General features: G+C 36.6%; 1 protein-coding gene across 1 annotated transcript in view; it reads left to right on the forward strand.

Annotated features, from left to right (window-relative positions):
* Positions 1–19,549, forward strand: part of ANKRD13C (ankyrin repeat domain 13C) — a 101,949-nt gene that overhangs the window by 19,030 nt on the left and 63,370 nt on the right. The window contains exons 2-3 of the mRNA XM_017531948.2: positions 2,822–2,863; positions 12,836–12,940. Coding sequence (XP_017387437.1) covers positions 2,822–2,863; positions 12,836–12,940 — 147 coding nt within the window. The remainder of the gene's footprint in view (positions 1–2,821; positions 2,864–12,835; positions 12,941–19,549) is intronic.

Here is a 19,549-nt window from a genome sequence, read left to right on the forward strand (position 1 = left end):
AAATTTTGAGACAGGGTCTCACTTTGTTGCCTCAGCTGGAGTGCAAGGCCGCCATCTGGGCTCAGTGCAACCTCCGCCACCCGGACTCAAGTGATTCTTCTACTTCAGCCTCCCAAGTAGCTGGATTACAGGTGTGCACTACCACACCCAGCTATTTTTAGTAGGGACAGGGATTTGCCATGTTGGCCAGGCTGGTCTGAAACTCCTTGCCTCAAGTGATCTGTTCACCTCATCTTCCCAAAGTATGGTGATTGTAGGCTTGAGCCACTGCGCCTGGCCAAGTTTGTTTGCTTTTTGGGATTACTTTTTGATATTGGTAAATTATCATCGAATGTGAATGCAAACTTAGGAAATTTAGTTCAATATTTTGAAAAGAAGGAAGAGGACCTTCCTCTGAAAAGAAGGAAGAGAAGTTACTCATGTTGATTTTTTTTAACCTTCTATTATGGTGAAGACTGAGGGCACTGAATAGTGTATGAATCTAACCCACAGATGGCTCCTGATCTATCAGTGTATAGTCTATCAGTGTTTAAAATTGTTCTTAAGGGCCGGGCGCAGTGGTTCATGCCTGTAATTCCAGCACTTTGGGAGGCTAAGGCGGGCAGATCACCTGAGGTCAGGAGTTTGAGACCAGCCTGGCCAACATGATGAAACCTGTCTCTACTAACAATATAAAAAGTAGCCGGGAGTAGTGGCACTCGCCTATAATCCCGGCTACTCGGGAGTCTGAAGCAGGAGAACCACTCGAACTTAGTAAGCAGAGGTTGCAGTGAGCTGAGATCGGCCATGCACTCCAGCCTGGGCAACAGAATGCGACTCTGTCACACACACACACACAAAAATTGTTCTTAAGCATTTTTATTTTATTTGAACTGAACATATTAGTTGGCAGGGAAAATTGTGCTTTACTGAGAGTTTTAATGCAGAAAATTCACTTGATTGTCTCTAACTTTATACATCCTTTGGGGAAAATTGAAAAATTGCAGACATAGAGTTGTTTGTGAGGAGAAGGGGTGTTTCTTTAATGTCTTCATGATATAGGTATGTAATTTCAACATGGGGGGAGAGGGAAGTCAGTTTTACTAAATTCATATATAAAAATACCTATAATGAAAGATACTTTTCTTCATTGCATATTTCATGTTAAAGTACTAAGTACCAATGAAAATTTGTACCACCAGTTCATATTTCTGAAAAAATGTGACTTATATCTCCAAATCTGTCTTGTTTTTTGTCCCTAGTTAAGATCAAGAGATATTCTGTAATTCAGGGTTTGGTTTTGTTTGGGTTTTGGTAAAGTTACTTACAGAGATGACTTTATTTTATTTATTTATTAATTTTGAGACAGAGTTTCACTCTTGTCGCCCAGGCTGGAGTGAAATGAAGTGATCTCAGCTCACTGCAACCTCTGTCTCCATGTTCAAGTGATTCTCCTGCCTCAGCCTCTCGAGTAGCTGGGAGTACAGGAGAATGCCACCATAACTGGCTAATTTTTGTATTTTTAGTAGAGATGCGATTTTACCATGTTGGCCAGGCTGGTCTTAAACTCCTGATCTCAGGTGATCTGGCTGCCTTGTTGGAATTACAGGCGTGAGCCACTGCACCCAGCCATGGAGATGACTTTAATGTAGTAAATTTATTTGTGTTGTTTTATAAATTTTGCTCAAAATAGTATTTTGCTGACTTTGCCAAAAATTCCCATTCCATTTTGCCTTTATTGAGCAAAATGTGTGTGTGTATGTGTGTGTGGCGGGGGGGAGAGAGAGAATCATGGAGGATCTCTTGTCACACTAAGAGATTGGAGTATATCACACACACATCTCTGAGATAAAGTAGTTTATTTCATGCTGCATATGATCCCTTGATAATGTTTAGCTAATTATTTTGGTCAGAATTGTTGATGTGATGACTTCACTTCTGTAAAATTGCTAATGTGTGAAATTTAGCAGATTTTATTTACTTTTTATTTTCAAATATTACTGTTGGTTTAACTTTTAGACCATAAGTGTGTCTTAGGGTATCATTTTGAAATTTAAATTAGTCATTCTATAACATCAGCTATAGGATATAGTCCAAACTTCGTAGCATAGCTTTCAAGTCTGTCTTTTGCTCATCTTTCCAATTTCATTCTTTACGGTTTTCCATAACTTCTTTACCCTCACTAATGATAACTTTTTGTTTGTTTCCCAAATATAAATTTTTCCTGTACTTGAGTGTGATTTGGATAACTTAAAAAAGAAAATCTGGAGTGCTGACTTGTTGCTTTTGTTCACCTACAGATTTCTAACAAATTCTTTAAGACTCATTTCAGTGTGGTCCATTCTTCAATATTTAACTCTCTGCAAAGTTATGAGATCTGCTGTATGTTCCACTGTCATGCTACAGTCCCTTCTATTTAATAAATAATAATTATTATTTATTTTCATATTTGTCTCTAACAGAAGACTTCTGAACAACTTGAAGACTGGGATTGGGTTTTATTGATTTTTGTCCCCAAGGGTGACTAGGTATTAAATTGTTTGCTAAATGAACAAAGAATAATGTGAAAGAGAAATGAGCAGCAAAAGGAATCTGTGAAATCTGTTCGAAAAAGAAATCTCAAAATGGATATCCTTATTTTGGAGGGGTTGGGGAGTACATTGTACTTAGAAACCATGGTATCTTCTGACTTTAAATTTGATATATAAGCAATATTATTTTGCAGTCATATCATTTTTGCTTAAAATCTGCCAGTGAAATTTCTGAAGGAATTGAACCCACTTTTAAGTAAATGTTCTTATGTTTTTATACCTTCTAATTTATTTATTTTATTTCTTTTTAGGAAATACTCCTTTACACCTTGCTGTGATGTTAGGAAATAAAGGTTAGTAAATATTTTCTTTTTAATGTTTAACTTCAATTATGTGTAGTCAATTTAAAATTTTTAAGATCAGTTTTGTCTTCTGAGTTTTTAAAAACTCAAAATTGATTATTTTGTTACTTGAACTTATAATTTACTATATTGAAATTAGTAAATATTTCTTGTTTTCTATAGCCCCCCCCCCCTTTTTTTTTGTTGGCGGCATGGTGGAGGCAGCTGGTGTCGGATGAACCGGATTCGGGACAACCGAAGGAAGTTGCACTGTGGCCTCCTCCAAGCTGAAAGCCGCAAAGCTCTATAGTACTTTTTAAAAAGTGTTAGTGGAAATCCTGTACTAACCATTATGTCTTTTGAAACTATATTTTTTCCCCTTACTTATTTTATCAAGCAGGAATTTATAATTTTAGAAGACTTATTTCCAAATATTAAGATTTATTATAATACTTTTCATATTAGAGTTTTATATGATTTTAAATATATAATATTTTATATACTTAAAGTCATAAATTAAGCCTTTTGTATGGTAGATAATTGCAAAAACTTAATACTTGTTTATTAAGTATTTATTAAGATATTCTTTAATTTAAAGAAAACTTATAGGCAGGTGATTTAAAAGATGTCTACTTTTGTAGGTTATTCCTAAGTGCAGTAAAACTTTAGTTATTTAGATCCCCAGTTGTTCTGGAAAGTGAGGATTTTAGATAGCTAAATAGCAATTCTTTGAGTACTAGATTTTTATATTTTAAATGTGTTTGATAAAATTTTTAAAAGAAATATAATTCTGTGTTTTTAAACAGGCTAATGAACTTCTGCTAACTTTTTTTTTCAATGATCTAGAAGTATCATTATGAACATCTCTTGTTGTTATATGATATAATGTATCTGTCAGTATAAACATTTGAATGTATAGTGACCCAGGGATATTGCTAGAACTTGTTTTTATTTTGAGACATGGTCTTGCTCTTCTCCCCTGGCTGAAGTGCAGTGATGCAATCATGGGGTCACTGCAGTCTTGTACTCCTGAGCGCCAGTGATCCTCCCACCTCAGCCTTCAGGTGGCTGGGACTATAGGCACATGCCACCATGCCCAGCTAATTTTTTCATTTTATGTAGAGACAGGTTCTCACTGTGTTGCCATGGGTTGAATTTGTTTTGTTGAAAAACAAAGTACTTTTGCTAGTTTGGTTTTGAAGTTCAAATGTTTAAATGAAGCATATGATCCTCAGGATAATATAATTTTTATTTTAGAAACAGGGTCTTGCTCTGTTGCCCAGGCTGGGGTATAGTGGTGTGATCCTAGCTCACTGTGGCTTCAAACTCCTGGCCTCAAGTGACCTTCTTGTTTCCAGCCTCCCAACTAACAAGGACTAGAGGCACATACCACCATACCTAATTAACTTTTAAATTTATTTTTAGAGATGTGGTCTCACTGTGTTGCCCAGGGTGTTCTCAAACTCCTGGCCCCAAACAGTCCTCCCTCCTGGGCCTCCCAGAGCACTGGGATTACAGATGTGAGTCACTGTGCCTGACCTTAATTTTAATTTTAATTCTATATAATTGGTGATTCAAATATGCATCTTCCATATTATGGCTTCTTTTTTCTTCTTACAAGGAATATTAACTGGAATAACTTCCAAGTAAAGAGAAATTCATTAAAAAACTACATATTCGAGAAACTCAAGAAGTAGGGACCAGCCAGGTCTCAGGAAGAGTGGGAACCAAGATGTTTGGAGGAATCAGTCATTCCCCTATCTGTTTCCTTATCATCTTTCTATCTCTTTTTTTTTTTTGAGACGGAGTTTCGCTCTTGTTACCCAGGCTGGAGTGCAATGGCGCAATCTCGGCTCACCGCAAAATTCTCCTACCTCAGCCTCCTGAGTAGCTGGGACTACGGGTTGTGCCAACATGCCGAGCTAATTTTTTTTGTATTTTTAGTAGAGACGGAGTTTCACCATGTTGACCAGGATGGTCTCGATCTCTTGACCTAGTGATCCACCCACCTTGGCCTCCCAAAGTGCTGGGATTATAGGGGTGAGCCACCGCGCCCGGCCTCATCTTTCTATCTCTTATGGTGTATCTGCAGTTCTTTATATCTGCAGTATTCCTCCTTTTTCATGATTGCCTTTTTACTGAAATTGAACAGAGCTAAAATAACTCTTTTAGGATCCTAAGTTTTAATGACATTCCGGTTTCAGCATTCACCACTAGATTGGTTTCTTAGGTTCCCAAATTTCTGAGCAAAAAGTTTGATGGATCCAGTTCATCTCAAGCCAAGCCACAAGTGATGGGTGATGGCAGACTTGTGAATTATCTGTCTTTAGGATGGGTATTTGCTTCTGTGAAATTAGCTTTAGCTGGACTGACTTGGGTGAGATTTGGGGATAGGAGAGGGAATCAGGAATACAGAGGAAGTATGTTTAGTTTAGCAGGAATATGGATAGGGCAGGCCATGATTGACATCTCAAGCAACCTTGGTGAAAACATGTCAGATATAGTCAGTTGAATTAGATCAATAAAAACTTATCCTTTTTTTTCAAAGAACATTGGATTAGAACTTTAGAAAATAACTGGAATTTATTATTTACAGTATATCAAATGCTTTTCCTAGTACTTTCCACATATTTACTCATTTAACTCTTAACCATGTAAGTAAAGTACTATTATTATCCCCATTTTAAGGAAGAAAAACGTTAGCCCCAAAACTTGCCCAGAGTAAAGTAGCTGAGTTTCAATTTCAACATGGAGTGTCTGGCTCTAAAATCTGTATTTATGGTGTATCGTTTTGCCCTTTTTTTCACTGAGAACCGTTCAGAAAGGATATGATCTATATCAAAGTTGGCCAACATGCAGCTTGCCAAATCTGATTGCTATTCTGGAATCCTTCCTAATTTAGCTCTTTAGTAGTTAATATGGATTTACCAGAATTTGAATGTGAAATAAAGCCTATCTGCCATCTCTGGTTTAGAGTTCTAATTTTAGTTTATTTTTCCACTCAAATATATTCTGACAGAGGGTATTCTAATTTTAGATAGACGTACTATTATGCTTCATCATAGGTTTGTATCAGCCTGTTTTAGAATGTATTTCAGACAGGTGTGGTGGCTCATGTCTGTAATCCCAGCACTTTGGGAGACTGAAGTGGGCAGATCACTTGAGGTCAGGAGTTTGAGACCAGCCTGAGCACCATGGTGAAACTCCATCTCTACTAAAAATACAAAAATTAGCTGGGCATGGTGGCGCATGTCTGTAATCCCAGCTACCTGGGAGGCTGAGAAAGGAAAATCACTTGAACCAAGAGGTGGAGGTTGCAGGGAGCCGAGATTGTACCATAGCATTGCAGCCTGGATGACAAAGCGAGACTTTGTTTCAACAACAACAACAACAAATTAAAATGTGTTTCATAAAACGTTAGTTTCTTTGCATCAATTGAAGTACAGAAGAAAAACCACATTAGTTTCATGGGATATTGATAGCTATTTAGAAGAAAATAAAGAGTTTCCAGATCAAATCGATTTGAAAAATATTCGGTAAATAAAAGTTAAAAAGTTTTCTTCATTGCAGAACTTGTTAGAAATTTGATATGCTAATATGCATGATAATGTTTCACGTTGGGGCATGTGTTGGACATAGTGGTCAGAGTTCCCCATAGTTATTTGTTTGCTCTTTTTCACGAGTTTCTTGACAGCCTAGAATTCTGTGGGATGTATTTTGGGAAACACTTGGTTTGATGATTCAGGATCTGCAAATAATGTTGGTATTTGTTGTTTCTGAATCCTTTTCAAATAGAATAGACACAACCAATAACATACTGATCCATTTACATTTTTCCAGTCGTGCACTCTTTTTTTCCTTCTTTATATGGCTGTGTGTGTGTTATTCTCTTTTTAAAATAAACAAAACAAACTTGAAAGTCTGTTTATATTTTTGATATTTGGTTGCACAAGAGTGAGACTGGAATGTGTAGTGGAAAATAAAACATGTACTTTATGCTTAGTGTTCTTTTTTATTTTGAGTTGGAGTCTTGCTCTGTCACCCAGGTTGGAGTGCAGTGGCATGATCTTGACTCACTGCACCCTCCACCTCTCAAGTTCAAGTGATTCTCCCACCTCAGCCTCCCTAGTAGTATCTGGGATTACAGGCATGTGTTACCATGCCTGGCTAATTTTTGTATTGTTGGTAGAACCAAGGTTTCACAAAGTGGGCCAGGCTGGTATTGAACTCCTGACCTCAAGCGATTCACCTGCCTTGGCCTCCCAAAGTGCTGTGATTACAAGTGTGAGCCACTGCTCCTGGCCTGCTTAGTGTTCTATACATTGCTTTCACATTATATCCTTGTTCGGCCTACATAGTCTATTCTCTTTTATCTTCTCCTTTTAAGATACACTGTACCTTTAGTGATTCATTGTTGAAGGGCACTTTCTGTTTGTGTACCTGTCTGTAAACACAACAAAATTTCCCAGGACATTCAAATGATATTTTGATTGAAGTAAAGAGAATCTTTTACTCTGCTGCATGCTTCCCTTCTCTTACTCATCTTAACCTACTGAATAACGTTAGTTTTTCACCACAGAAGACTGATTTTTTCTGAATTTCTGAGTCCATTGACTAATATTAGTCAATGGACGTGGGAGGTTTTTGAACTATGGATCAGGATGGAAATGAAGAATAATATTATACTTAAAGACGGTTTCAGGAATTTTTATGAGATGATATAGAAAAACTAATCTTTAATTCTCATCCTTTTGGTTGAAAACATCAGAGAAAGGTCTTTCAAACCAGTTGCTGCAACTTTTAATTTATTTTCAGTCTTTTTTTGTATCTGCAATTTTTAATTTTTCCCTAAAGTAACTTTAGAATTAATATGGTTTCTCACTTTAATAACAATAACTCCAGATACTCTGTTATTTTCAACTATCCTATTTTTCTCATTCATTCTCTCTATATTTGATCACCTTTATAGTTCTTGCTTATTAACGTGATTTTTTTTTTTTTTTTTTGGTTTTTTTGATTTTTGAGACAGAGCCTCGCCCTGTCACCAGGCTAGAGTGCAGTGGCATGATCTCAGCTTATTGCAACCTCTGCCTCCCAGGCTCAAGCAATTCTCCTGCCTCAGCCTCCCGAGTAGCTGGGATTACAGGCGAATGCAACCACAGCTAATTTTTAGCATGCCTGGCTAATTTTTTTATTTTTAATAGAGACAGGGTTTTGCCATGTTGGCCAGGCTAGTCTCAAACTCCTTACCTCAGGTGATCTGCCCACCTTAATCTCCCAAAGTGCTGGGATTACAGGCCTGAGCTGCTGTGCCCAGCCTTAATGTGTGATTTTTATTTCTCATAATTTGCATTTGTCTACAATCCTCAAGTCTTGACTTCTTCCTGGCATATTTATGCATCCTTTAAGCCTTAGTACCAAGTTGTTAACCACCTTCTTCTTATGCATTGTTAACATTACTGAGAAAAGACATTTGAATGATCCAGTTCTTTTTTTTTTTAAGAATATGTCATAGGTTATCAGCATATCTATGATTATCTGATTTTTTTGTTAGTTGCTAATCTCTACTTTAGTTGAGTTGTGACTAGTGAGTGAAGGGCGGCTGTTCTGCCTGGTTTGTGGCATATCGGAAACATTGTTGATATGTTTAGCATAATATATAAATTTTATATGAATCCTATGGTATTGCTTTAGATATTGTTGTGCAAACCTCTTTTTAATATTTTTAAATTATTATTTTTTTCTTTTTTGAGATGGAGTCTCGATCTGTTGCCCAGGCTGGAGTGCAATGGTGTGGTCTCGGTTCACTACAACATCCGCCTCAAGCGATTCTCCTGTCTCTGCCTCCTGAGTAGCTGGGACTATAGGAGTGCACCATCATGCCTGGCTAATTTTTGTAATTTTAGTGGAGACTGGCGTATTACCATGTTGGTCAGGCCGCTCGATATTCTGACCTCGTGATTTGCCTGCCTCAGCCTCCCAAAGTACTGGGATTACAGGCATGAGCCACCACCGCACCTGGTCCATTTTTTTCTTTAATGATTTTTTTGGTTAGTAATCCAGGTGTGTTGAAGTAGTTGAAATAATACAATACATAGATATATAAAAGCATCATCTCTCTACTTTTTTTTCCTGATGTAGTTAACATTTACAGCTTCATGGATGTCCTTTTATATCATACTCTTTACTTACAACACAGAGACTTTGTTTGTTTTCCTGGAAGTAGAATCACTACAGATAGTACTTTGCCATATTTTTCTTTTCTTTCAACAGTTTACCATGAAATAGCCCTAGAAGTTTGTAAGTATCTTACATGTTTACATTCCCCTATACATGTATACATACAAACATAATTATAAATGATTTTTTGGGGGATGGGTCCATTTGTTTTTATTACTTTTTTAAAGATTTTCTTTTTATCTTGGCTATCATCCCCTCTTTGTATTTCTCCTCTTCCCAATAAACATGGTAACACATGTTAAAACCTGCTGGATATTCTTACATACTTTTCTCTATGCTTATTATTATATAGAAATATTTGTGCATGTGTCTGAACACACACACTCATGTATGTACTTTTTTACTCATTCTATTTATTTATTTATGTATTGAGTCACAGGCTCACTCTGTTGCCCAGGCTGGAGTGTAATGACACAATCTCAACTCACTGCAACCTCTGCCTCCAGGGTTCAAATGAGTCTCCTGCCTCAGTCTCCTGAGTAGCTGGGATTGCAGGTGTGTGCCATCACACCTGGCTACTTTTTGTATTTTTAGTAGAGATAGGGTTTCACCATGTTGGCCAGGCTGGTCTTGAACTGTCGACCTCAGGTCATCTGCTCACTTCTGCCTCCCAAAGTGCTGGGATTACAGGTATGAGCCACTGCACACAGGCTTGCTCATTCATTTTTAAACAATGCAATAATAATATACTGTATCGAGCAGGTAAATTATATCAGGAATACACTGTGAAAATTCCTTTAACCCTGTTGAGATGGCTCTAATTGATTCCTTTTTTTGATTGATTTAATTTCTTTATCTTTCTCAACATTTTATTATGAAGAATTTTAAATATATCCCCACAATTGAAAGATTATCACAGCAAACACTGAAATACTTTCCACATAGACTCAATAATTGTTAACATGTGTCATATTTTAATTTGTATGTCTTATATATATATTTTATTGTTGTTGTTTGTTTGATTTGTTTGTTTTTTTGAGCCTGAGTATCTCTCTGTGGCATAATCTCAGCTTACTGCAAACTCTGTCTTCTGGATTCAACCAATTCTCCTGCCTCAGCTTCCATAGTAGGTGGGAGTACAGGCCAGTGACAACAAACTGGCTAATTTTTTTTTGTTTTAGTAGAGACAGGTTTCACCATGTTGGCCAGGTTGGTCTCAGACTCCTGACCTCAGGTGATCCACCCGCCTCGGTCTCCGAAAGTGTTGGGAGTACAGGCATGAGCCACTGTGCCCGACCTGTATGGTATATATATTATTTTTGTTACACCATTTGAAAACCAGATGTAGATATCATGACATTTTACCCCCAAATACTTGCATAAACCTCTAAGAATAAGACATTCTCCTTCATAACCATATTATCATTATCACACCAAGGAAATTAATTAGGTTGTTAAAATATCATCTGATAGCTAATGCATATTGAGATTTCTCTAGTTGTTCCCAGAATGTCATTTGTAGGTTTTTTATATTGAAACATGACCCAGTTGAGGGTCACTCATTGCATTTGGTTGTTATGTCTTGTAATCTAGAGCAATTTGCCCACCTTTTCCCTACCTTTGTGCCCAACTGTTTTAAAAGTCTTGACTAGTTAACTTGCAGAATGTCCTTTCTCTCAGATTTGCCTGATCATTTTCTCTCCGTGTTTCTTAACTTTTCTCTCCATGTCTTTATCCTTTGTTTTTTCTGTGAATTGAAAGTTAGCTATAGAGGCTTTATTAGATTCAGGTTAAACATTTCTGGATAGAATACTTCATAGGTGATATTAGGAACTTTGTCACATTGGAAACACAAATTCAGATTATTTCATTAGTAATTGCCGATAAGTTAGATCATGTGTTTAAGTGATAATCTTCAAATATATCCATTTTAAAGGAACATTTTTTTGTTTGTTATTAGTAAATATTCTTGCGACAATACTTTGGTTCCATGTGAATATCCTATTCCCAGCATAAAGCCTTTTACCTAGTGACTTTAGCATTCAATAAAGACCCTTGCCTAAATCAGTTATTACTTGGGGTATTTTGTTAAATTTTCTAATGTTATCATTTTTTCTACATTTATTAGGTAACATTGCATTATTCTGTAAATTAGAACTTATTGCCTTCCCTTTTATTTCTTGATGTTATGAGCTTATCAGTTTTTTTCAATGTGTTAAAACTAGTTAGCCATTATTATTTTTGATGCAAAATTTCCCAAATTTGGCTAACCATTAAAGCTGTCCTCTCTGTGCTTTTGATATGACTCGATTTTTTAAAAACTGATAATATATTATTACTGTAATGTAAATGTGACATATCTATTATTACCCTACTTTGGGCATTCACTTTGTTTCCAATATAATTGCCATACAAACAACACTAAAATAAACATCTATGTACATATATTCTTATATACTGTTACCGGATTTAAACACTTCTATGAAATTTCTGTATTTATTTTACATTATGGTAATAAAGCTCCTCACTAGTATAGTTGCTTCTTGTATCGCTAGGAATAGTACTAAAGTAGTGCCATTTGTTTTCCCCCTTAGCCAACCCACATTACACTGTCTTAACACCCTTATTTCTTTCAAAGCAGTTACCATTATCTTGCATTGTTTTTCTTTTCTATTTATTAATTTACATGTTATATTCCAACATAGGAAGTATGCTGTCTGATAGCAATACCTTATTGAGTACTCGTTATTTAGAAATGGCATATAATGAACATTTGGTAAATATTTGCTGAATTATCGATTGAATGAATGGATGGATGGCTGTCTTACCTAAATTTCCCGTGGGCCTCAGTTTTAACTTTTTTCCTGTTAATAAACTTTTTATTTTTAATTTTAAAAAAGTTTTCTCAACCTATAGAAAGTCTATACCTTAGATTTCTTTTGATTATTTGAAAAACTATTTAGATTTGTCCTTGTATCCTAAGCCGAGTTTTGCCCTTTTTTGAATATTTTTCCAAACCATAGGAATTAAAAACTTTGAAAACTAAGTGTTTATTGGAAACATTACTGACTCTTTTTGAAAACACCTTTTTTTCTGAAATAATAAACTTCCTACTTGACATTATGGACATACAAATCCTCTTTTGGGTCTTAATACCTGATAGATATTTGGATGTGAATCACTCTTGAAGTTCTTGGGTTGTCTTTTAGATTGTGAAAACATTAAAAAAATACTCTTGGGGACAATTATTAGGGAACATGATACTTTTGTTTTTTTTCAGACAGAGTCTCCCTCTGTCTCCAGGCGCCCGGCTGGAGAGCAGTGGCCTGATCTCCGCTCACCGCAACCTCTGCCTCCCGCGTACAAGCAATTGTCCTGCCTCAGCCTCCTGAGTAGCTGGAACTACAGGCGCACGCCACTGCGCCCAGATAGTTTTTGTATTTTTTAGCAGAGACGGGGTTTCACCATGTTGGCCAAGATGGTCTTGATCGTGATCCGCCAGCCTCTGCCTCCTAAAGTGCTGGGATTACAGGCGTGAGCCACCACGCCCAGCCGGAACATGATACTCTCTTTGCAGAGAGATCCAATTTATTTTTAGGTAGTAGAATGGATACTTTTTGAATCTAGGGATCTGAAATTACCTGGTTTAGATACATAGGAATTTTTTGGATTATATAATTCTACTTGGTACAGTGTTTATTTCATCTGTTTATATTAATTTGGTATATTAAAGTTTTATATATTTATATTTAAAGATTCTAAAAATTACATGATGTTTGATATTATCACTGCTTTATATTGCAGAATGTGCCCATTTACTTTTGGCTCACAATGCTCCAGTCAAGGTGAAAAATGCTCAGGGATGGAGCCCTCTGGCAGAAGCCATCAGCTATGGAGATAGACAGATGAGTAAGCAATATGAATTACTGTTGTTGAACATATTCTAAAAATATGAAGTGATGCATTTGAAATATTCTTAATTCACTGTAACTTTCCATAATATAAACCTTTGCAGTTATCTATAAACTTACATATGAATTATTCATGACTTAGGAAATTGAACATTTAGTGGTACACAGAAAGAATTGAGGAATCATGTTTAAAATTATGTTTTTTTTATTTTGCAGCATTCTACCTTGTTGATGTTGATTTTTTAATTCATCCATAATACAGGACTTTTTTTTTTTTTTTTTTTTATTGATACCTGACAGTCCTTTCTGGCAACTGCTTTATTATTTAGGCCATTATTGAAACTGAAAATAACCATAGTGTTAAATAGCTAACTGCTTTAGTTGGCAGGTATAGATTTTGCTGGAAGCAAGGAATAAGACTGTCTCTATTCTGTTTTAGTCTTTAAAAGAGTATTTCTAAAACATATCATATTCTTTTTGATAATATACTGAATATTCAATTATTCTACTCTCCCTCCTCCTACTGATAATTTTTTTTCAACTGCACATACAGATCTTATTTTTGTCAAGTACATCTCAATAGTGGAAAATTTTATAAAACTTAATCTGGATGAATGGGAATATTATCTTTGTGATAATATTATCTCTATAGTTTTAGGCTGAAAATGATCAATTAAATCTAACTTTGCAGAAGGAAATTAAAAATGTTGGCAGTTTTTTTAAAGAAATGTATAATATGGAACTCCCTTAGGATGTTACATAGATTCAGTCTTATTTTGATGCTATGTTTTGGGCTCTTCTGGGCACTTTTTTAAGATTTATCAGCACTTTGGGAGGCCAAGGCAGGCGGATCACCTGAGGTCAAGAGTTTACGACCAGTCTGGCCAACATGGGGAAACCCCATCTCTACTAAAAATACAAAAAAAATAGCTGGGCATGGTGGTGGGTACCTGTAATCTCAGCTATGTGCCTCAGCCTCCCCAAATGCTGGGATTACAGGCATGAGCCTCTGCACCTGGCCTCAAGGATTCTTTTTCTTCGGAATCAGTATTTACTGAGTCCTTACTATAAAGCATGTGTGTGTGTCAAGATGTGGAGAATAAAAGACCTGTTCTCTACTGTTTAAGAGTTCATAATTATTGGGAAGGCCAGTAAAAAAAATTTTCATGGAAAATTAGTTACAGGATATTTAGCAATCAATTTAAAGGTAAAAGATTGAGGTTTATATAGTTGAGGTCTGTTCTTAAAGTGATTTTCTTATGTAAAGTGATACCTTAGCCATTCTAAATAATATCCCATTGTCCATTATTATGTAACTATATAACCATAATTGCTTAGTACTTATATTTTTATTACTTCCCATCACAAGAAACAGATACTTAACTGCTAAATTAAAGGATAATTAATTGAATAACTCTTATTTAGAATATTGTAGGGAACCAGCCCTATGTCACCCATGGGTACCCCATGTTCGGTGGCAATGAAGGAATGAGAAATAGACAGATTAAGAGAGATGGTGGGACCAGGGGGCCATCACTCATTTCTTTGGAGGAGACAGTGAAGGCCCAGAACTCTGATCATCCACACTATTTATTGTTTACAATCACTTTGATCTACAGGGTAGGGGTGGAGTAATGGTGGGGAGAGGGTGATGGTGGAGTTAATCAGTGAGCTGCAACTGAATCAATGAACCAGAACTGGTGTGTCATTCTAAGAATTGATAACAGTGGCAGTTTGGGAGTTTCACAAAACAGGAACATATTTCACTTATTATCTATGTACAGTTGATGGAACGTGGGCCTTACAAGGAACCTACAAGTCTGCCTATGTCATAGTGCTACGAAGGGGTTTTATGTCCTTGAGCACAATGTTTATGGTAACAGAGCCTAGGTCACCCTGCGCCAGAACATGAGGCATGGAGAGGCCTTCCTCCTCAGAGGCCTCCTGCAGCCTTCTGCAGTTTGTTGTTCCTTGTGTATATGTTACTCATAATCAATGTGTGTAGGCACTCTGTAAGTCCTTTCTCCTTTGCTGTTTTTCACAACAGAATATTAGAAATATTAAAAAAATGTATAATGATGTTGAGCATATGTCTGTCCTTTTTTTTGTTTTTGTTTTTGAGACTGGGTGGAAGTGATTCTCATGCCTCAGCCTCCCAGGTAGCTGGGACTACAGGCGCCCACTACTGTGCCCGGCTAATTTTTGTATTTTTAGTAGAGATGGGGTTTCACCATGTTGGCCAGGCTGGTCTCGAACTCCTGACCTCAGGTGATCTACCCACCTCAGCCTTCCAAAATGGTTGGATTACAGACGTGAGCCACCATGACTGGCTATGTCTGTACTTTGAAATTATTTTAAGTACTATGATTTTAGTTTTTGATTATTTGGCTTGTGTTACATTAACATTTTCTGAGCTTAGAAAATTATGTTTTTTGAAAAATCTGAGATAATCTAATATTATTAATTACTGGCAAAAACTTTGTGGCCTATTTGTCCATTGTTTCTGATTTCAGATAATTTTTCTAACATTCTTGAACCACAAAATAGACAATGCAAACTACTTATCAGAGACTTTTTAGAATTATTTCACTAATTAATAACAAAATTTCAAGATTTTGTTGCTTTTCTGCCTTACAGTTGTTACCTGGTAAACATTGATCAGCCCAGACCAGTGTGAGATTGAGATATGGATACAACTAAAAAGGCTTTTTCCCCATAATTTATCCCTCACCCATAGTCCCTAGCTTTCTCTGATCTAGACAGCTCTATCTTCTTTCTGCACTCTTCAGAAGTTGCTCACAGTTTGTGCAGATTTATGTCATGGTATACTTATAATAGTTTTGGGGATTCTATCAGCCTTTGTCTTATTTTTGTGGCACATCAAAGGTTAATCTGGAGGGAGAGAGAGCAATTTGTGTTGGTTTGCAGTCTTATATTGAACTGGAACTCTTCATTTAGCATTCAATTTTATATTTCCTTTTGAGAGAAGACTTTCCTCAACTTTGGGAGGCCGAGGCAGGCAGATTGCTTGAGCCTGGGATTTCAAGACCAGCCTGGGAAACATAGAAGGACCCCAAAACTACAAAAAGTACAGAATTAGCTAGTGTGGTAGTGTGTGCTTGTAGTCCCAGCTACTTGGGAGCCTGAGGTGGGAGGATTGATTGAACCTGGGAGGCAGAGGTAGCGGTGAGCTGAGATCACACCACTGCACCCTAACCTGGGTGACAGAGTGACACCCTGTCTTAAAAAAAATAAAGTATTATAGTAGGACTTTTATTTATCACAACTCTCCTGAGCTTTCAAAACTTTATAATGTTTTTTCTTAAAAGAAAATGATGACATTCGTTGTAGAAAATTAGGAAATTATAGGGGAAAAAAAGAAAATAATATCATTTAAAGATAACCACTGTTGTGTCACGTGCAGTGGGGCATACCTATAATCCTAGCACTTTGGGAGGGTGAGACAGGTGGGTCTGTTGAGCCCAGGAATTCAAGAAGAGCCTGAGCAACATGGCAAAAACCTGTCTCTACAAAAAATACAAAAATTAGCCAGGTATGGTGGTTTGCGCCTGTGGTCCCAGCTACTTGGGAGCTGAGATGGGAGGATCCACTCAAACCTGGGAGTTTGAGGCTGTGGTGAGCTGACATTGTGCCACTGCACTCCAGCCTGGAGCCTGAGACAGAGTGAGACCCTGTTTCAAAAAACAAACAAACAAAACAAAACAAAAAAAAACCAACCACTGTTAATATTTTGTTATATTTTATTTTCTCTACATAAAACTTTTTACAACTTCCTGTTCTGAGGACAAAGACCAACATTGCTAACTTTGTTTATAAGATTCAGTATGATAGCATCACTTCTTTGTCTCCTTCCTCATCTTGTTCTTTCCATATGGCTTTCTATGTGTCAGCTCTGCTGGCTTTTTGGTTTCTCATGCTCTTCATACTTGTATATCCTTCTCTTTTTGTCACAGCTCCTTGATTCTTGAGATTTCAGCTCGAGTACAAGGAAGTTTTCTCTACCAATATATTATGTCAGTACTCTGCCCCTTCCCATTAGGCAGAGTGTATGAGGGCGGGAATTGTCTATTTCTAATTGCCATCTAGTAGTGTTCTAAATACCTACTAGATGCGTCAGAAACATAGGATGTGTCATTAACTTTGACGTTGAGGAACTCATCCTATGTTACAGAGAGAGACCAATGAATATTCTGCATCATTCTGACGTATTTACAAAGTCCTAGGGGAAACAGATGAGTGGAAAAGTCATTCAGGTTTTAGGAAGGTGTTTGGTTATTAAAGGTGTTTCAAAGGATTTTGGGAGTTAAAAAGGTGGGTAAAGACATTCTAGTGTGCAAGAGTGGAATGTGTATAAAGCATGGAAATGTAAAAAACAAGTCATAGATTAGGAAACATTATGTATTTGGCTTCTTTTTTTTTTTGAGACAGTTTTGCTCTTGTTGCTCAGGCTGGAGTGCAATGGCATAATCTTGGCTCACTGCAATCTCCGCCTCCTGGTTCAAGCGATTCTCCTGCCTCAGCCTCCCGAGTAGCTAGGATTACAGGTGCCTGCCACCACACCCGGCTAATTTTTTGCATTTTTAGTAGAGACGGAGTTTCACTATGTTGGCCAGGCTGGTCTCGAACTCCTGACCTTAGGCGATCCACTCGCCTTAGCCTTCCAAAATGCTGGGATTACGTGTGTGAGCCACTGCGCTCAGCCCTGTATTTGGCTTCTTAATGATACGTGGCGAAGATGGATGAAGGGGCAAAGACCAGTGTTGGGAGATGAAGTTGTAATGATAAAGGAACCACACTGATAGCAGCTTTATGTGCTATTCAATATTTTAGTCTCAATTTCCAGTCCTGCAAAACCCCAGAAAACATCAAAGCAGGGATTGATATTATTAGATAAGCAAAAAGACTTTCTAATTAATACAGTGGAGTCAGGGAGGCAAGAGATATTTAGAAAAAAACATTTTTGGAACAAATGAAGTAAGCTTGACTTAAAAACAGTGTGTGTTTAGAGAAGTAAGGGATTAGAAAGTAATTAAAAGAAAGATTAAAGATTTAACAGAATGGATTATCTATTGGATATGGGTAATGATAGAATGATTCAGAGTAACTCCAAGGTCTGTGTTATGGATTGATGGTGATTTCATTAATTAATTGATATATACACTATAGGAGCAAGAGCAGTATGGTCTTTAATTTGTATTAGATTTATAGGGTTTGAATTATCTGTAGTATATCAAATAGAATTATCCAAGTAGGAAGCAGGAAATGGATTGGAGCTTAGAAGGAAGTGGAGGGCAAAAGATACAGATTTAAGTAATACTTGGAGCAGTAGAGCATAGTTCCAAATGCTTTAAGTCAAACTGTAAACTTAAGTGGGAGAAGGAGGAATGAGAAAGCAAAATTAGTTGTGGTTTATGGACTTTTACATTTGAGTCTTTGTATGAATTCTGTTATCACCTAAATCCTCTAAAGCTATCACCTAAATCCTCTAAAGCTAATTTTATCTTCATTATTAATCAGTGTTAGTAAAATTCTTACAATATGAGAGTACAAATTCTGATCCCTAAAAAGGGCACTGGTAATTTTGTGTAATTGCTTTCTGAATGTTTGTGCATCCATAAGAAGTTTGAGTTGATGCTGTTTTTCAATATGAAGTCTTATATAGAAAAGGGAATCTCTTTGCATATGTTATATACTATGCTATACACAGTAGTTGCCATTACCTTTTTAATAATGTTTGGTCATTATTTACTGAATGCCTTCAGTCAGTTATTATATTTAGTTAATAAAATTATATTAGGCTGATTAAAAAAATATATGGCTTCTGCTTTTTATTGAAAGACGCTTTCTATCTAGTAATTGAATTCTTTCCATTTTCTACATTCAATAGAGGTCCATTTCAATCTGAAGGCAAGGTAGATTGAATAAGATTTATTAAGATACTTGAGCTTATAGGGGAAAGCAATGACCATTAAAAAAAATGGTATTACATTTGGGTAATATAACTTTGATATTAAAATTAAATTATAACAAACAGGAAGATTTTTCAGATTCATACAAACTTGTATCTTTAAATAATTATCTAAGTCATTGATTCTCAGACTTCTTGGATTTTAAAGACCAGACAAAAAAATTTTACTGGGGATTGATAGGAATCTAACTTTTTCATTTTAGACTATCAGAACTTTATAAAAAAGATAACTACTGTCTTTTGTTATCCACATTTATTTTTTAAAAAGATATTTGAAACCAAAAGTAGAAGAGTCTTTAAATAATTTATTAAGAAAAAACTTAGGCCCGGGAGCCATGGCTTACGCCTGTAATCCCAGCACTTTGGGAGGCTGAGGTGGGCGGATCACAAGGCCAAGAAATCTAAACCATCCTGGCCAACATGGTGAAACGCCCTCTCTACTAAAAAAATACAAAAATTAGCTGGGCGTGGTGGCACACACCTGTAGTCCCAGCTACTCGGGAGGCTGAGGCAGGAGAATTGCTTGAGCCCGGGAGGTGGAGGTTGCAGTAAGCCGAGATCGCGCCACTGCACTCTAGCCTGGCGCCTGGTGACAAAGCAAGACTCTCTCTCAAAAAA

Source organism: Cebus imitator, unplaced genomic scaffold, assembly GCF_001604975.1.
Source record: "Cebus imitator isolate Cc_AM_T3 unplaced genomic scaffold, Cebus_imitator-1.0 Scaffold3, whole genome shotgun sequence".
NCBI classification, from domain to species: Eukaryota; Metazoa; Chordata; class Mammalia; order Primates; family Cebidae; genus Cebus; species Cebus imitator.